Source organism: Indicator indicator, chromosome 24 (assembly GCF_027791375.1).
Source record: "Indicator indicator isolate 239-I01 chromosome 24, UM_Iind_1.1, whole genome shotgun sequence".
In the NCBI taxonomy this organism is placed as follows: domain Eukaryota; kingdom Metazoa; phylum Chordata; class Aves; order Piciformes; family Indicatoridae; genus Indicator; species Indicator indicator.
Window position 1 is genome coordinate 1,527,771 of NC_072033.1, and position 16,984 is coordinate 1,544,754.

General features: G+C 48.5%; 1 protein-coding gene across 1 annotated transcript in view; it reads right to left on the reverse strand.

The window, feature by feature from the left end:
• MMP24 (matrix metallopeptidase 24) overlaps window positions 1-16,984 on the reverse strand; it is a 56,148-nt gene that overhangs the window by 33,437 nt on the left and 5,727 nt on the right. Inside the window, exons 3-4 of the mRNA XM_054392134.1 lie at window positions 7,527-7,643; window positions 4,575-4,879 (exon numbers count right to left, since the gene is read on the reverse strand). Coding sequence (XP_054248109.1) covers window positions 4,575-4,879; window positions 7,527-7,643 — 422 coding nt within the window. The remainder of the gene's footprint in view (window positions 1-4,574; window positions 4,880-7,526; window positions 7,644-16,984) is intronic.

The window sequence follows — 16,984 nt, forward strand, 5'->3', positions numbered from 1 at the left end:
ACTCTCCAGTAGATCCCTGCCCCTCTTGAACGGGGGAGCCCAGAACTGAACACTGTAACCAGCTGTGGTCTCACCAAGGCAGAGTAGAGGGGGAGGAGAACCTCCCTTGACCTGCTGGCTACATTCTTCTTAATGCCCTCCAGCAGACTACTTGCCTTCTTGGCCACAAGAGCACATCGCTGTCCCATGGTTAACTTCTTGTCCAGCAGCAGGACTGCAAGGTCCTTCTCCATGGAGCTGCTTTCCAGCAGGTCAGCCTCTAAGTTGCACTGCTGCAGGGGGTTGTACCTCCCCATGTGCAGGACTCTACACCTATTCTTCTTGAACCTCTTTAGGTTCCCCTTTGCCCAGCTCTTCAAGCCCAGTAATGCCCACACCAAATGAGTATATAAATCCCAACTAACCATGCACCAGCTGGTGGGATCACAGAATTGTCAGGGTTGGAAGGGACCTCAAGGCTCAGCCAGTTCCAACCCCCTGCCATGGGCAGGGACACCTCACACCACAGCAGGTTGCTCACAGCCACATCCAGCCTGGCTGCAAAAACCTCCAGGGATGAGGCTTCCACCACCTCCCTGGGCAACCTCTGCCAGGCTCTCACCACCCTCATGGGGAACAACTTCTTCCTAACATCCAACTTGAATCTCCCCTCTTCCAGCTTGGATCCATTCCCCCCAGTCCTATCATTACCCAACACCCTAAACAGTCCCTCCCCAGCTTTGCCCCCTTTAGACACTAGACAGCCACAAGAAGGTCTCCTGGGAGCCTTCTCCTCTCCACACTGCACAACCCCAACTCTCTCAGGCTGTCTCCAGAGCAGAGCAGCTCCAGCCCTCTGCTCCTCCTCATGGCCCTTCTCTGGACACCTTCCAGCACCTCCAGATCTTTCTTGCCACTGAAACCTATCAGAGATCCACAAGGTGTGGTTACAAGACAGCTTTCATGACCAGGGTAAATCACCTTCTCTGTGTACAAAGCAGCTGTGCTCATAGAAAGATGTGTTCAAACCATTCAGTCTGGCTGAGACTTCCTGGGAAATGTTTCACAGCTTCCATACAATCTGTACTGCTCATGAAGACTCCAAAACAGTTGTTGTGTGGGGTGAGAGCTGCACCCACACATGGACTTACTGAAACTCTTCAGGTGCCACAATACAGAAATGCAGACCACCAAAAGCAAAGCCTCAGCTGGTACTGGTTTGCAACCAAACTACATGGATTAAAGAGCCTGACCAAATACTCTGAGGAGCTATGGTGCCAGCTTCAGCACCCTGCTCTGCTGGCCAGAGATTTAGCTCTACAATTGCTGCAGGGCTAAGAGAGCTTCAAGTCAGGTTGTTCAGATCTTCCCTTCAATTCATGCACATTCCTGGCAGGAAGGGAATGTTTTACCTGATGGTGTTCAGTTCTGGACCCCTCACTACAAGAGGGACATTGAGGGGCTGGAGCCTGTCCAGAGCAGGGCAACGAGGCTGGAGAAGGGCCTGGAGCCCCTGGGCTAGAGGAGGGCTGAGGGAGCTGGGGGTGTTGAGGCTGGAGAAGAGGAGGCTGAGGAGACCTCATTGCTCTCTGCAGCTCCCTGAAGGGAGGTTGGGGTGAGGAGGGCACAGCCTCTGCTGCTTGGTGGCAAGGGACAGGAGCAGAGGCAATGGTTCCAAGCTGCCCAGGGGAGGCTCAGACTGGAGCTGAGGAAATATTTCTGCCCTGAAGGGGTCTCAGATATTGGGATGGTCTCCTCAGGGCAGTGCTGGAGTCCCCATCCCTGGGGGTGTTCCAGCAGCCTGTCCCTGGTGCTTAGGGCCATGGTTTAGGGTTGACCCTGCAATGCTAGGTGGAGGGTTGGACTGGATGAGCTTGGAGGTCTCTTCCAACCTGATGTATTCTGTGATCCTGTATTCTGCAGGCTGGTGTAAAGATAATTTTGTTATTAAATGGCTATTTTATAATTTCTATAGATTTCTATAATCATTGAACTGATGAGGAATGGCTAAAACAGTTCCTTTTTTGCATTTGCTACTGGTAGGGCATTTCCAGTCTGTCACTGAGAGATTTCTTCAGTGCCATACAGAACCACCCCACTGCCCCAAAAAACCTCTCATGAGAACAAGCAAGGCCATGTTTGAAGACATAGTCCCTGTTCAAAAGTCAGCATTCTCCTTGCTAACACTTTATTTCCAGTGGAAAAAAGCAGTGAACTGATCACAGTGCAGGGAACTTCTGACAAACAAGAAACTTTAAAACCTTCTAATAGCATTTTAAGTAAAACAGAGCAGAGGTGAGAACCTGGAGCCAGTGAGAGCCTGGATGCCAAGCCATAGTGAAAAAGAAGGGAAAACCTTCCTAACAAGGCCTGGATCATCCAGTGAGGAGACATTTTTCACATTTGCACACCAAGGCTCAGAACAAAATCCTCACATTTAACACTTCCATCTGCAGTATTGTGACTACAGGCTTACCCCTGGCACCACCACATGAAATTCCCTTTGTAGCTATCAGCATTTCCCCCAGGTGGAGGGGACCCCACCATTCTCAGCAGCCTTGCTGGTACCATTTCCAAGTGTTTTTAAACATCTGTGCAGCACAGTTCATGGAAAACAAATCCAGACACTGCATTTATGCTCCAGAATGGAAATCTCAACTCTTCTATCAATTTTCACACTCGGTGCACATCAACCCCTCAAACACCAACTCCAAGCACTTGGAGGACACTACTCATGACAGTCACTCAGCACAGCAGAGAAACAGAGTATGCTACTGAAAGTGCCACATGGATACTGCAGAGGAAATAGCTTCCACAAAAAGAGAGCCTCTGCTCATTGTATGCATTGCTCTCAAACAACTATAAAAGAGGGGGAAAAAAAAAAATCACAGAAGTGATAAATCTATGTTGGAGCATCCTACCCAGTGAAACATTTTCTCCACAGACATCCCTGCTAGTCTTCAGATCATCAGAAGAAAGTTTTTTGTGTGACAAAAGCAAAAAGCAAGCATATACACCTTGTGAAAAGCTTCCCCTCCACCCCTCTGCAAGGACTTGCTCTCCCAGACACCAGCACTCCCAGACACACACCAGCACTCCCAGACACCAGCACTCCCAGACACACACCAGCACTCCCAGACACACACCAGCACTCCCTTGAATGCCTGGGAAGTCACATTCAGCACACAACCACCACAGCTGAGATCAAGTAACTACTGAGAGCAGACTCAACTTGCACAGACCACCAAAACACAAACACCACCACAGCTGCCACCAGGTAACCACTCGGTGCCTGAGAGCCAATCCTGGTCCTCAAGGGAAATCTATAAACTGCCCTCCAGCCACAAACATGGGAATGAAAGTTAATGAATGTCAAGACAGCAAGACACTGCTGCTCTGCCACACCATAACCCTCACCCTCCCCACACCATAACCCTCACCCTCCCCACACCATCCTCCCTCCACATCCCCACAGGCTCTAAACTCTCTCTTCTTTGCCCACATCTCCTCAAGTCATCTAAGCATGTCAGGAAACTTACTCTCTTTCCCTGAGAAGACAAATGCAGATAATTCCTGCTCTCCTTCACATCAGCATTCCCAGCTGGAACTTGCCAGTTCATTTTCCTTTCAAAGATGATCTGACAGAGACTCAAACCTCAGGAATTTCCACAACCTGCACTCCACTTGGAAAGCTGTCACTTGTAGGGCAGGCCTGAGGGTAGCTTTCATAGCAGAAAGCTTTTCTCCTTTTCAGCCTACAGTTTGGTACAGACATTACCTCTGCAGATGTCCTTCAGGTATGAGGGCCACAACAATGCTACTGTGCTTTTATATAGTTTAAAAATCAAGCCATATTTACCTTCCAAGCCATATTTACTTTCCAAGTAAACTTCTAATGCTTCAAAAAGAGATACTGAACCCCTAAAGATTTAAAGCCATGCTGTCCTTCCCAAGTCACTGAGACTGCAGAACTTGGAGTGATTATATTACGAGGCTACTGGAAAATTCTGCTTTTCCAACTTAAACTTTTGCAAGTCATCACTGTCCTCAATCAAAGGTTTAAAAGCAGATCAGAAAGTGCTTGTTGCCATTAGTGGGTAAGATAAAGCTAGAAAGAAATCATAAACTCTTCTCTGCTTGGTATCACACCAACAGTTGTCCTGATCATCAGTTTTCCTTACACTAGCCAGCCCCAACCTCTGGGACTACACTCAATCAAGTATCTTCACTCTCTCAACTTTTATTCATCATTACAACTCTAACTGCCCTCATTGAGTATTCCATGAGACAGAGAGGTTACATTTCAACACTCTATTGTTCACCTTTTCCCTCTCAGTCATGGTCTGTATCAACTCTGGTCCAACTCCTGAGAGCAGACAGACAATTCTATTCACTCCTTAACAGCCACAGGTAAGCACAGAGGCATGCAGAGTCACAAGCTTAACAACAAAATTATTTACCCAGATATGTTTGAGAAGTCATCTGAACCATGGTACAGATGAAAGCTCCACTAACCAAATACTTTCTAGCTGAAAGCCTGCCAGTGTGTCTACATTCAACTCAGCCTTGTTTTGAAAAGGGACCTGCAGTCTTACCATCATGGTTAGAATTGCCCAGGGTCCATGGCTCATCTGAATCAAAGTGAGTATCTCCTCCTATTCCTGGTCCAGGAAAGTAAGCGTGAGCAAGGAATCCTCCTTCTCCATCAAATGGAGAACTGTCTCCATGGAAACCAGAAGCAAAAAAAATCATGATGTCTGCTTCCTTTCTGTCATTTTTGATTTCATGGTAAGGGACCTCTTCAAAGGTGAGTGGTGTCACTCTCTGCCAGACATCGAAGGCCTGACGAATGGCTCTCCTTGTATCAATCTCCCCAACCTTGGGGGTGTAGTTGTGGACACTGTGGGAAGGAGAAAGAAGAGATGTTTACACCTGCTGAAGACATTCAGGACCTCTTGTTACAATTCCAGACATGGCCAGAGTTTCCATTTCCAAAGGGTCTTCATTGTTCTGCAGCCACTATTCTGTGCATGCCAGGTTTTGCTGTTACAAATCAAGTTACCAGCCAAAGCACAGCTCTGAAGTCTACATTTACTAATAAGAACCTTCCCAATACTTTGATTGATCTTGTGTTACAGAATCACAGAATTATTGAGGCTGGAAAACACCTCTGAGATCATCAAGTCCAGCCTATGACCCAACACCTGACAACCTTTCACATCCTGGCACAGACAGCTCAGTAACTTAGGTTAAAAATGTAAATCACTTCAGATTTTGTCTTAAAAAAAAAAACAAAACAAAAAAAAAACCACCACTAAAATGGAATCCACTCTATAGGGAAAAAAAAAAGACTATTTAAATTATTTTTGAGAACCAAACCTTTCAGTATATTCAACCTTCCTTATATTACATCCTCAAGTCAAAATCCTCAATCCTTACATTACTCAAAATACTTCAGGGCTCACCACACTGAGGGATCTGTCAGTTTTGTGCAATCCAGTCCATGACAGCTGACAAAACAGAGTCTGGGGGATGAGTTTCACTGCACAGAAGTATCCCTTGGCTTGTGGGATATGAAATATCTGTGTCCTGGGAACAGCTCTCAGTGTTTCATGAAACTGGCTCTATTTCATAGAATGGCTGATACAGGAAAGACACTAAGACATTAGAGGTAACAGAAGATATCTGTCACTTAATGCCACACTGCAAATGCTGAAAGCAGGAAGTTAAACAGTGGCAGAAGTGAAGCCATCTGCTGACCTGCTTCCTGTGGTTATGCACAGGCTTCATGTTGGTAGATAACTGTCTAAATAACAACTGGGTGCCCCCAGGTTCAGAAAAGGTTAGAAGCAGGACCTGACCCTCAGATCTTCAAATACAGAAGGTGGCTGTTTACAGTTTGAGTTAAAGGAATGATCACTGGTAAAGCTTTGAACTAGTCCCTAGAATGTGTTCCTCCTCCCAGTCTCTGCAGTCCCTCCCCTCTGCACTCCCCTATTATCTGGAGACTCAGCCTCCTTCTCCTTTTCTCAGACCTCTCAGCAGAAGCAACAGTGTCCCAGTCCCTGATTCTCTTCTTCACACCTCCTATCCCTCCCTACACATTTTGGCATCTCCCCCATCATGGTCACTCATATTTCTACCTCTTCACTACAGACTTCCTTTCTGTCTTACCTGTATCTTCTCCTTAATGTCTACCTACCTAATTTTTACTCCCCTGCCACCTCTTTTCCCCCTACTTTCAACAAGAGGTGGAGTTAATTTTATTCTGAAGTGACATTCTTATTGTCAGAAACCTGCCACTGGCATCATCTGGCAATATGCTTTCAAAAGCTAAGGGCCTAAATTACTCAAACAAAACACATCTCTGGGAAACAATCACTATGTAACCTTCACTTCACACCTGTAGCCCACTTCAGCATCTTGCCTCAGCTGGCCCAATTCTGGACAAAAGCTCTACTACTACATAAATCAAATTAATTTTACTGATTTACAACATTTTATGGAAAGGGAGAAAGCATCACACACAAAGGGAGAAAATATCAGACCATGATGTTGCTTCTGCTTTCATACTTTCACAGAGTCACAGAACTGTCAGGGTTGGAAGGCTCAGCCAGTTCCAACCCCCCTGCCATGGGCAGGGACACCTCACACCACAGCAGGCTGCTCACAGCCACATCCAGCCTGGCTGCAAAAACCTCCAGGGATGAGGCTTCCACCACCTCCCTGGGCAACCTCTGCCAGGCTCTCACCACCCTCATGGGGAACAACTTCTTCTTAACATCCAATCTGAATCTCCCCTCCTCCATCTTGGATCCATTCCCCCCAGTGCTATCATTACCCAACACCCTAAACAGTCCCTCCCCCTGCTTTGCCCCCTTCAGATACTAGACAGCCACAAGAAGGTCTCCTTGAAGCCTTCTCCTCTCCAGACTGCACAACCCCAACTCTCTCAGGCTGTCTCCAGAGCAGAGCAGCTCCAGCCCTCTGCTCATCCTCATGGCCCTTCTCTGGACGCCTTCCAGCACCTCCAGATCTTGCCTGTACTAGGGGCTCTAGAACTAGACTCAGTGCTCCAGGTGGGGTCTCACAAGAGTGGTGTAGAGGGGGAGAATCCCCTCCCTCACCCTCCTGGCTATGCTTCTCTTGCTGCAGCTCAGGCTCTGCTTGGCTTTCTGGGCTGCAAGTGCTCACTGGCAGCTCATATTGAGCTTCTCATTCACCAGCACCCCCAAGTCTTTATTAAAGAAGAAACATGATCTCAGGGTTAGAGCCTTAGATTCCCAAGGGAACAGAAAGAAGCTTCCTAGGATCCTCCTGCCAAAACTATGCAACTGTTGGCTGAGATTCAGGTGTCTTTGCTGATCAGTTATTTTCACCTGAGAACAGAGCCTTCAGTTATTGCAGTGCTCTGAGAGCATTCTGATTCACGAGAATGAGAGCCTCAAGCAGGCAGTACAGGGGAAATCCAGCTTTCAGAAGTACTTACAAAGTGTGCTTACTAACTAACCAAATGGAAAGGGGCAGGAAGAGGACCAGGACCATACCTGTAGGTGATGTGCTTCTGCCTCCACTTCTGGCCCGTCAGCGCGTACCGCTTTTTCCTCCGGCTGTGCCGCAGCTGGGGGTGGTCTGGAACTCCACACCGAGGCTTCTTCATCCACCTGCAAGGGGAGGGAAGAAAGAGCAGGCTGGCAAAGAGCTGGCAAGAAGAGATACAAAACAACTCAAAGGGTAACTGGAAGACCTCTGAGGTATGGCCAATGCAGGTACAAAGAAGAGTTGGTTTACCCTATTTGCATAGAGCTCTGCACTCCTCCTCTGCTGGTGTGGTGGGTTGAAAATTCCTCCCAACATTAAATTTGCCAGACCAGCTCAGCTGGAAGCAAATGAAGCTGGATTTACAAGCACAACTACAATCTACCATGGAATGCAATGAATAGGTACAAAATATACAATAATTACAATATTTACAGGGATTTACAATTTATAAGCAGCACAAGAACCCCCCTGGACAAAACCAGGGGGGCTCCTAGTAGCTTCCCCTTCCCTGCTTCCTACCCCTCTGGACACAGGACAAGAAAAAGAGCAGAGAGTTGTTTGTTAAGGTACTCAGCCACAGCAAAGAACACAGCCAAGGTCACCAAAACCAAGCAGAAGCCAGAGCTAGTGTCTGCTAGAGCAAGGAAGCAGAGAAGAGAGCAAGTTGTTTACCTATCTGAGTTTTATGGCAGGTATTTGTCCAATGGGATAATTTAGAACTTACAATTATTTTCCTTTTCACATCCAATAGTGATTTTGTTACATTCTACTACTTTCTGTTCAAGATCTGTGGAAAATAGTTCCAGGCACAGCCTGAAACTACCACAGCTGGCAAACCACACAGCTCAGCACACCAAAAGACCATTTTAGCTTTTGGAGACACAGATACCAGGTCAGGCACCCCTTATGCTTGACAACAGCTTAATGATGACAATGCTACAAAAGAGACAGATCAAAACTGCATGTGTACACGTACTGGGATCAAACTCTATCTACTCCCCCCTTGTTAAAGTGCTCCTGAGTCATTAAAAGCCCCTCCAGTCCATAGCTCACTGAATCAGACTGAACAAGTGCAAACATGACCCTCCCAGGTACCAGCTGAGGCTTCTACCTGTAAAGACCACAACAGAACAATCACCAAACTCTGTCAGCTCCTCCCCATAAGCCTTGACTGCTGATTGTCACCCATGCTGTAGGAAGCAGTTGCCTCCATGGGCAGGTGAACAGGAAGAGCAAAGGAAGCTGCTCCATGCACTATCATCAGAGAACTCAGGTCCCTCCCCTACCTCCTTTACTTCCAGCCTTAACACATCTTTTGCTTATTCCTTGCACCTGAGGGTGGCCAAACACTGGCACAGGTTGCCCAGGTAAGTGGTAGAATCTCCATCCTTGGAGCTATTCAAAACCCACCTGGACATGGTCCTGGGCAATCTGTTTTAGCTGTCCCTGTTTGAACAGGGGGCTGGAGTAGATGATCTCAAGAGGCCCATTCCAACCTAAATGATTCTCTGACAAGGAGAAGCAGCCTGTACCCCAAACACTGTCCCACCTGCTGGTGTGGGCACATCCAGAAGCCAGAAATGGCTTATGGATGAACTCATCACTGCATGTGGCAGCAGGGGAAAAAGGAGAGACCAAGATAGATACAGAACTATAGGCACTGGTCTCCAAAGGTCCCAGAACAGCAACTTTCTGTTCAGGACACATTCTTTAGGATTTTACAGTGTAGCCCAGGACAGGAGAGCAGAGCAAGCATGCTCTGGCCACAGTCTCCCATGCACATTGGCACTGCCTGGGCTTCTGCTGGGGACCCTGGCACTGGCATTCTCTGGGCATTTTATGCATTTGATCCACTTACTCTGGTAAGGTTAAGGTCACTGTGACACAATGCCTTAAGCTCATGGGAATGGAGAAACATGCCACTGCCTGGGCACACACAGTAAGAGCACCACAGCCAGTCCTGCCAGATTCCTCACACAGCACACCAAATTCCTCAGCAAGGCTTCCCTCACATCTGTGGCCACCTGGGGGAACAACTTTCGACCTTCAAACACAGACATTCCTCCATCAAGTGCAACAAGTCAAGAGGAAGCAGATCATGCGTGCCCACAGGCCTGAACCTCAACACTGTGCAGCTGCACATCAAAAACATGAGCCCCACACCTTCAGGAATAGGCTACTGCCCCTTCCCCTCCAGATGAGTTACAAGACCTCTCTCCAGGACACCATTTAAACCAAAAAACAAATAGACAGGCACTTTGCTGTGCACTGCCTCAGGAGGACATTCCCTCACAGCACAAATACCTGCTCCTGGTTCAGGCAGCCAAGCAGCTGACTCTTCCTTAATCCACTTTCTGCATGTGCAAAGTCCAGATGCTCACAAATCTCAGTGCAGGCAGCTGTCATCTCCTCCCCAACAAGGGCAGGGCACAACAGGACTGTTACACACACTGTAGCTGACAAGACCCCAGGCTGTGCATACAAAGCTAGCACAGATCTCTCCCTCTTACCTCACCTCCCAAGTCTCAGCAGGCTGTCTTTCAGAAACCAAAGCAACCTGGGGAATCAGCCCTGCCTTGCCCACACAGCTCCTGCCACCTTCCAATAAAAGCAGTACATCTAGGGTGTGCTTTAGGAAAGCCATAGTCATGGCTGGAGAAGAGAAGGCTCTGGGGAGACCTTAGAGCTGCATTTCAGTAACTGGAGAGGCTGAGGGAGCTGGGGGTGTTCAGCCTGGAGGAGGCTCAGGAGTGACCTCATTGCTGGCTACAACTGCCTGAAGGGAGGTTGTAGCCAGGTGGGGGTTGGGCTCTTCTCCCAGGCAAGCAGCAGCAGAAGGAGGGGACACAGTCTCAAGCTGTGCCAGGGGAGGTCTAGGCTGGGGGTTAGGAGGAAGTTCTTCCCAGAGAGAGAGATTTGCCCTTGGGATGTGCTGCCCATGGATGTGGTGGAGTCACCATCCCTGGAGATGTTCAAGAGAAGCCTGGATGAGGCACTTGGTGCCATGGTCTGGTTGATTGCATAGGGCTGGGTGAGAGGTTGGTGATGATCTTGGAGGTCTCTTCCAACCTGGTTGATTCTATGACTCTATGACCTCCAGGAAGGCTGGAGGTGAACAGAAAGAGCAAAGGAAGACTGTTCAGAAGAGTCTGTGGGGATGGGATGAGGGACAATGGTTTGAAACTAGAGCAGAGGAGATTTAAGTTGGACATCAGGAGGAAGTTCTGCACAATGAGGGTGGTGAAACAGTGGAACAGGTTACCCAGGGATGTGGTTGAGGCCCCATCCCTGGAGACACTGAAGATCAGGAGGTGTCCCTGCTGTCTGCTGGGGGCTGGACACAATGACCTTTGAGGGTCCCTTCCAACACAATGCAACCTGTGAATCTGAGATGTCCCTGCCTATAGCAGGGGGGTTGGAACTGGATGATCTTTAAGGTCCCTTCCAACTCAAGCCGTGCTAGGATTCAACCCTAACACGCTGTGTTTTTCCAGGCATCCTTTATTTGTGTTCTTTTGCATTGCTTCTAGCCCTTTGCTGGAGAGCTGTGAGGCTCAGCCCAGCCTGTATTCTCCTAGGTATTTCCTAAGTGTTTGAAAAAATCCACTCCAGTCCTATGGTATGATTCTGAGCTTTTAACATAACCCATCACAAACCATACTGTGAGGTAGGTTTTCATCTCCTGAGCTTCATGAGAGCTCCAATACTCTGAGGATCACCTTGCCCTGACTGCAGTCAGAAAATTATCTGCTGTGTTTTATCTCTACCAGTATTACCTTTGAGACAAAAAGGTAACAGGGGAGCACTAGCAAACTGACATGGCTGGGTAGGACAAGTCACCAGGACTTTGCAGGACAGTGCTGGCACACCAACAATCCATCACCAAGTCCCTCAGTACCTGTTTCATGGATGACCATCAGCTGCCACACAGATCAGCCACCTGCCAAAGCCAAACACAAGTGCACAAAAACCCCACCAAAAGTGAATTCCCTCGAAGACAGCCAAATTCCCTGCCCCTGTGGAGCAGAGAGGCTCTCTAAGCCTTCTCAAAGCAGTTTAAAAAGCACTCTACACAAGGAATGGATAGAATTGGAAAGTTTAAATGGAAGTGCTGTTCATAAACTACATGCTACAGTGCAGAGCATATAAAAAATACACAAAATTCATAGTCTGGGCTTAACACAGAAGCTCAAATAAGCCGAAGTTTCCACAATGTCCACCAAACCAGGTCAAAAATCCAAGCCTCAAATGCCTCCCACCCCACCTATGCCTCTCTACCCCCATACCAAACCCAAGTGACACAGCTAAAACTCAGCTCACCAGCTTCAGGCCCCTGCCAAGGCCATTCAAGGCCTCACTCCCCTGCATTGCAAAGATTAAGGAAGCAGCACTGGGAAGGACAGAGAGAGGGCAAGGGGAAAAGGGGCAGAACAGCTTGTGCTGTCTGGTTTTATGGAGATGCAGGGCTTATGGAAATGAAATAACAACAGATTACAATTTCCTGGCCACCTCTGGACACTTTGGACCTCCTGGAGGTCTGTGACTTCATGGTTCTTTGGGGCAGTTTTAAGGCTGTGCCTAGGAAAATTTTCCACAGATTGAGTAGAAAAGTGGTAAAATGTAAATAAATTACCATTGGATGTAAAAGGGAAAATAATGATAAGGTCTAAATAATCCCATTGGTCTGATTACTAACATAAAGTTAGTTGGGTAAATTAACTCCTCCTTTTTTTTCCCAGCTTCTTTGCTCTAGCAGATGCCAGCTGGGTGCCTTTGCTTAGCTGCTGCTGACCTTGGCTGGGTTCTTTGTTGTGGCTGGCTACTAATGAGCTACTCTCTACTCTTCCCCCTCTCTCTTTTGCCTTGTATGGGGTGGGGGAAGAGAGCAGGGAGAGGAAGCTGTTGGTAACCCCCTGGTTCTGTCCAAGGGGCTTCTTGTGTTGTTTATAAATTGTAACTAGATGTAAATATTGTATATTTTGTAGGTATGCACTGCAGTTCAGATTGCTAGATTGTGATGGTGCTTGTAAGTAGAGCTTTATTTGCTTTCCACTCAGCTAGCCTGGCAATTTTATTTTGGGGGTAACATCAACCCACCACATTCTTTAAGGCACCCAGCCTCAAAGCATGACACCCTCTGCCAGCTCCATCACAATGGACATGCACAGGGCAGGCTGTTCCAGAGGCAATCTGCAGTATTTGCACTCTGGGCTTTAGGGGCTTCTTGAACCAAAGCATCCAAGTATCAGCATTTGCAGAGCTGCTGATAGACTTAGGCTATGCACAGCTGCCCAACTCCTCTCTCAACCTCATTACACTGGGACCTGAGCCCCCATATCCTACCAAAGTTTGTTCCAGAGCTCAGCTACACACTTCCTGAAGCAGACCTACAGGAAGAGCCTGGCTACCTGGGCAGAGCTAGATGGTATTCAAGCTGTCAACAGCCTGTGCTAATGACAAGCTGAGAAGATTTATCTGGAGCAGTGCTCTGGTTCAGATTACTTCCCAGACACAGGGACCCTGCTCTAGCCATGTGGGCCAGGGTACAAGTCCAGCCACCTATTCTTTTCTCAGCAGGAGAGATCTATGGAGAAACCACCACAAAGCTGTAGCTTGCTGCCACTGATCTTCCTCACTCAGCAGTGGGGATAACCCTTTCTGAGTTCTAGGGGATTTACAAAACCAGGTCATATCAGAAACAACAACAAAAGCCAGGTACTTCAAGCAGAACTCAGCTACTTAGGGCTGCTTCCCACCCCCCTTCTCTTGTTTGTTTTTTAAACAAGGGCACCAATAACACTGGATCATCAACATTTGTACTTGGCACTGGCACACACACAGACTGTTCATGCCTCCAGCTGCTTGGTATGCAGATAGGTCATTTCCCAAAGCAGTGACACTCAGCTCTTGTCTAGGTACAGCTACTTTCCACAGCTCAGACTCCAAGCCCCTCACCTCACAAGGCTCCTAAACAGAGGAAGCTGCCACTCTCAACCTCCTGCTTTTGAGCTGCTGGCAGTGGCCAGCAGGGCAGGGAGGGGATTCTCCCCCTCTGCTCCACTCTGCTCAGACCGCACCTGGAGCTCTGTGTCCAGTTCTGGAGCCTCTGTTCCAGGAAGGATCTGGAGGTGCTGGAAGGTGTCCAGAGAAGGGCCATGAGGAGGAGCAGAGGGCTGGAGCTGCTCTGCTCTGGAGACAGCCTGAGAGAGTTGGGGTTGTAGAGTCTGGAGAGGAGAAGGCTCCCAGGAGACCTTCTTGTGGCCTTGCAGGATCTGAAGGAGGCTCCAAGAAAGCTGGGGAGGGACTTTTTAGGGTGTCAGGGAGTGATAGGACTGGTGATAGACTGCTCTATTCCCCCCAGAATGGAGCAAAACTAGAAATGGGTAGATTCAGATTGGATGTTAGGAAAAAGTTCTTCCCCACAAGGGTGGTGAGAGACTGGAACAGATTACCCAGGGAGGTGGTGGAAGCCTCATCCCTTGAGGTTTTTGCAGCCAGGCTGGATGTGGCTCTGGGCAGCCTGATCTAGAGTGAGATGTCTCTGCCCCTGGCAGGGGGTTGGAACTGGATGAGCCTTGAGGCCCCTTCCAACCCTGACAATTCTGTGATCTTGCATCCCAAGGTGAGGAAGCTACACAACAGGCTCAAGACAAAGCACAATCCACTTCCAACACAAGTAAGATTATTCCTGGTTTCCTCCAGTGCCATGTGATTGATTGTGACAAACACAATGGTCACCACTTTTGTGAGGTGCTAGCACAGCTCTCCCAGCACGCTCCCAGCACCATGACCTTGCTTAGCTGCTGAGCAAAACCAGTTCAACCCACTAGTTGTAGGCAGATACAAAGTGTGCTGAGGCACAGTCAAGGCAGGCTGTGAGGAGATGTTTCATCTATCTCCCCTGCTCTCCTTACAGGAAAACTCCACAGCCTCAGCCTGTACCACTGCTGAACACCACCCCCCACCCTCACCTTCCTTTCAGCTACCAGTAAGCAACCCCAGTGTGGGAAGCAACACCACCATACACCAGTGCAGCTTAGAGGCTGACCTGCTGGAAAGCAGCTCCATGGAGAAGGACCTTGTAGTCCTGCTGGACAAGAAGTTTTCCATGGGACAGCAAAGTGCCCTGTAGGCCAAGAAGGCCAGTGGTCTCCTGGGGTGCATTAAGAAGAATGTGGCCAGCAGGTCAAGGGAGGTTCTCCTCCACCTCTACCCTGCTCTGGTGAGACCTCATCTGGAGTATTGTGTCTGGTTTAGGTCTCCCCAGTTCAAGTGGGACAGGGAGGCTCCAAGGGAGGCTGTGAGGATATTGCAGGGACTGGAACATCTGATGAGGAAAGGCTGAGAGCCCTGAGGCTCTTCACTGTGGAGAAGTGAAGGCTGAGAGGAGATCTGATCAATGGTGACAAATACCTGCAGGATGGCATCAAGCAGAAGGGGCCAGGCTCTGGTCAGTGGTGTCCTGGGACAGGACAAGGGGCAAGGGACACAAACAAACTGGAACCCAGGAGGTTCCACCTCAAGATGAAGAGTAACTTCTTTATTGTTAAGTGTGCTGAAGCCCTGGAGCAGGCTGCCCAGAGAGGTTGTGGAGTCTCCTTCACTGGAGACTTTCAAACCCCATCTGGAGATGTTCCTGTGTGACCTGCCCTGGGTGATCCTGCTTTGGCAGAGGGCTTGAGCTCGACCTCCAGTGATCCCTTCCAACCCCTACCATTCTGTGATTTCTAATTCCCAATGGCAGTGACTGCATGAGAACTTTCACACACTTGGGTTGCCACTCCTGGAGGAAAGAGCAGGTTCAGGATTTGGTGGTATGTTGGAAGCAGATGAAAAACTTTTGGCTTCCACTCTTAAGTGTAAACAGAATATGCAGAATTTATTGCCAGCAAAGAAACCACATAACATAGAAACTCTGCACTCTGACTGTTCCTAAAGTTGCTTTAAAGGGACAGAGCACAGTCAGAAGTGACAGACTATCTATAACTGCAATCTCAAAACTGCTAACAGACTGAAGTCACAGCTGAACAAATGACCAAGTAATTCAGAGCTCAGTGCCCGCCTGCCTCACCACATCATCTGCTTTTACTCAGCTTCCACACCCAGGTCTGAGGAGATGACAGCCCAAAAAGGGCCAGCTAGACAGGGCCCTCCAACTCAAAACCCTGCTAACACCAGTTAGGAGCTCATCTGCCACTCATGTAATTTCTAGCTGGGTACTCCTGCTCGACAACATATGGACCTACTGACTCAGGACAGATGGAGGCAGAGCAACCAAACCTGCCTGCAAAGCACACCCCTCACCCCTGTTTGCTTTTACAGCTGAGCTTTCAAGCCTTTAGAGACTCTACTTTCAGAAGAGGGAACCATCCAGGTCCTTTACTTGTCAGCCTTTGGATGTTCATACACCAATCAAGCCCTGCCCATTGTCTACATTTCGCCAGGGCTGAACTCTGGCAGTTTCCTGATGACCTCTCCCCAGCAGAGGAGGAGAATCAGAAAAAGAAGAGCCACAGGTTGAACAGAAAATGGCCTTAATGAACCAGCCCAGCTGATGTCAATGTCAATAGAAAGCAACCAGAGCTATCTCCTCAGCCCAGCAAATGTGCAGTGAGCACACTGCATGGGAAGGCAGCCCTCAGGAGAAGGAAGAGGAGCAGGAGGAGCCCAAGGAAGGGCTCAGGATGAAAGCCTCATGCAGGAAGCTTCTGTCCTCATCAAATTTCCCCCTTTACATTGAGTGTGGTCTGGGAGACACCTGTAGCCAGCTCAGGTCCTGGCTGACTCCAAACAGCTCCTGGCTTGCAGCCCATGGCTGGCCTAGAATTCTGCCCCAGCAAAACCAGGACACACATATATAAACTCAGTAAAACATGGGCAACACATGTTTCCTTTCCTCCACAAAAATACTTCTACTGACCTGAAGCAGGACCTCTCACACACCATTTACTCCCTTCTCCTGCCACCCACAGGGCTGCAGAAGCAGCTCCCTAACTTTCCAAATCAGCAATCCAATACCACAGCCTCTTCTTCCCTCACCCTCTCCCAGCTCTTAAGCATTCCACCTGCAAGCTTCCACCAGCTGGACATACACAGCCTTGCCCTCTGGCTCCACACAACAAACTGTGTTTATTAATGGCAAAAAGATCTCAGATGCAAAATCCTCACCTTTAAAAAGCATTTCATTTTCAGCTCATTTGAAAGGCAAACAGACAGGATTATCCCTGTCTCTTAGTGGAGAACCAGGGCTGCTCCTGGGAGCCAAAGGAAGGAATGTTACATTCACTGCAGAGGCACCCCCAGTCTAGGATGATCCCCTCCCTCCTAATTCACTGTTTCTTTTGTTTCCCCCTCTTTTTGTAGTCTGGAAAGCACACAACCAAAGCCCTTAGTTCTTCACACCCCTTGGTGATGTTGTGCCCCATTTCTTTTGTGCTACTGTGTCCTTTTTGGCAGCAGAGTG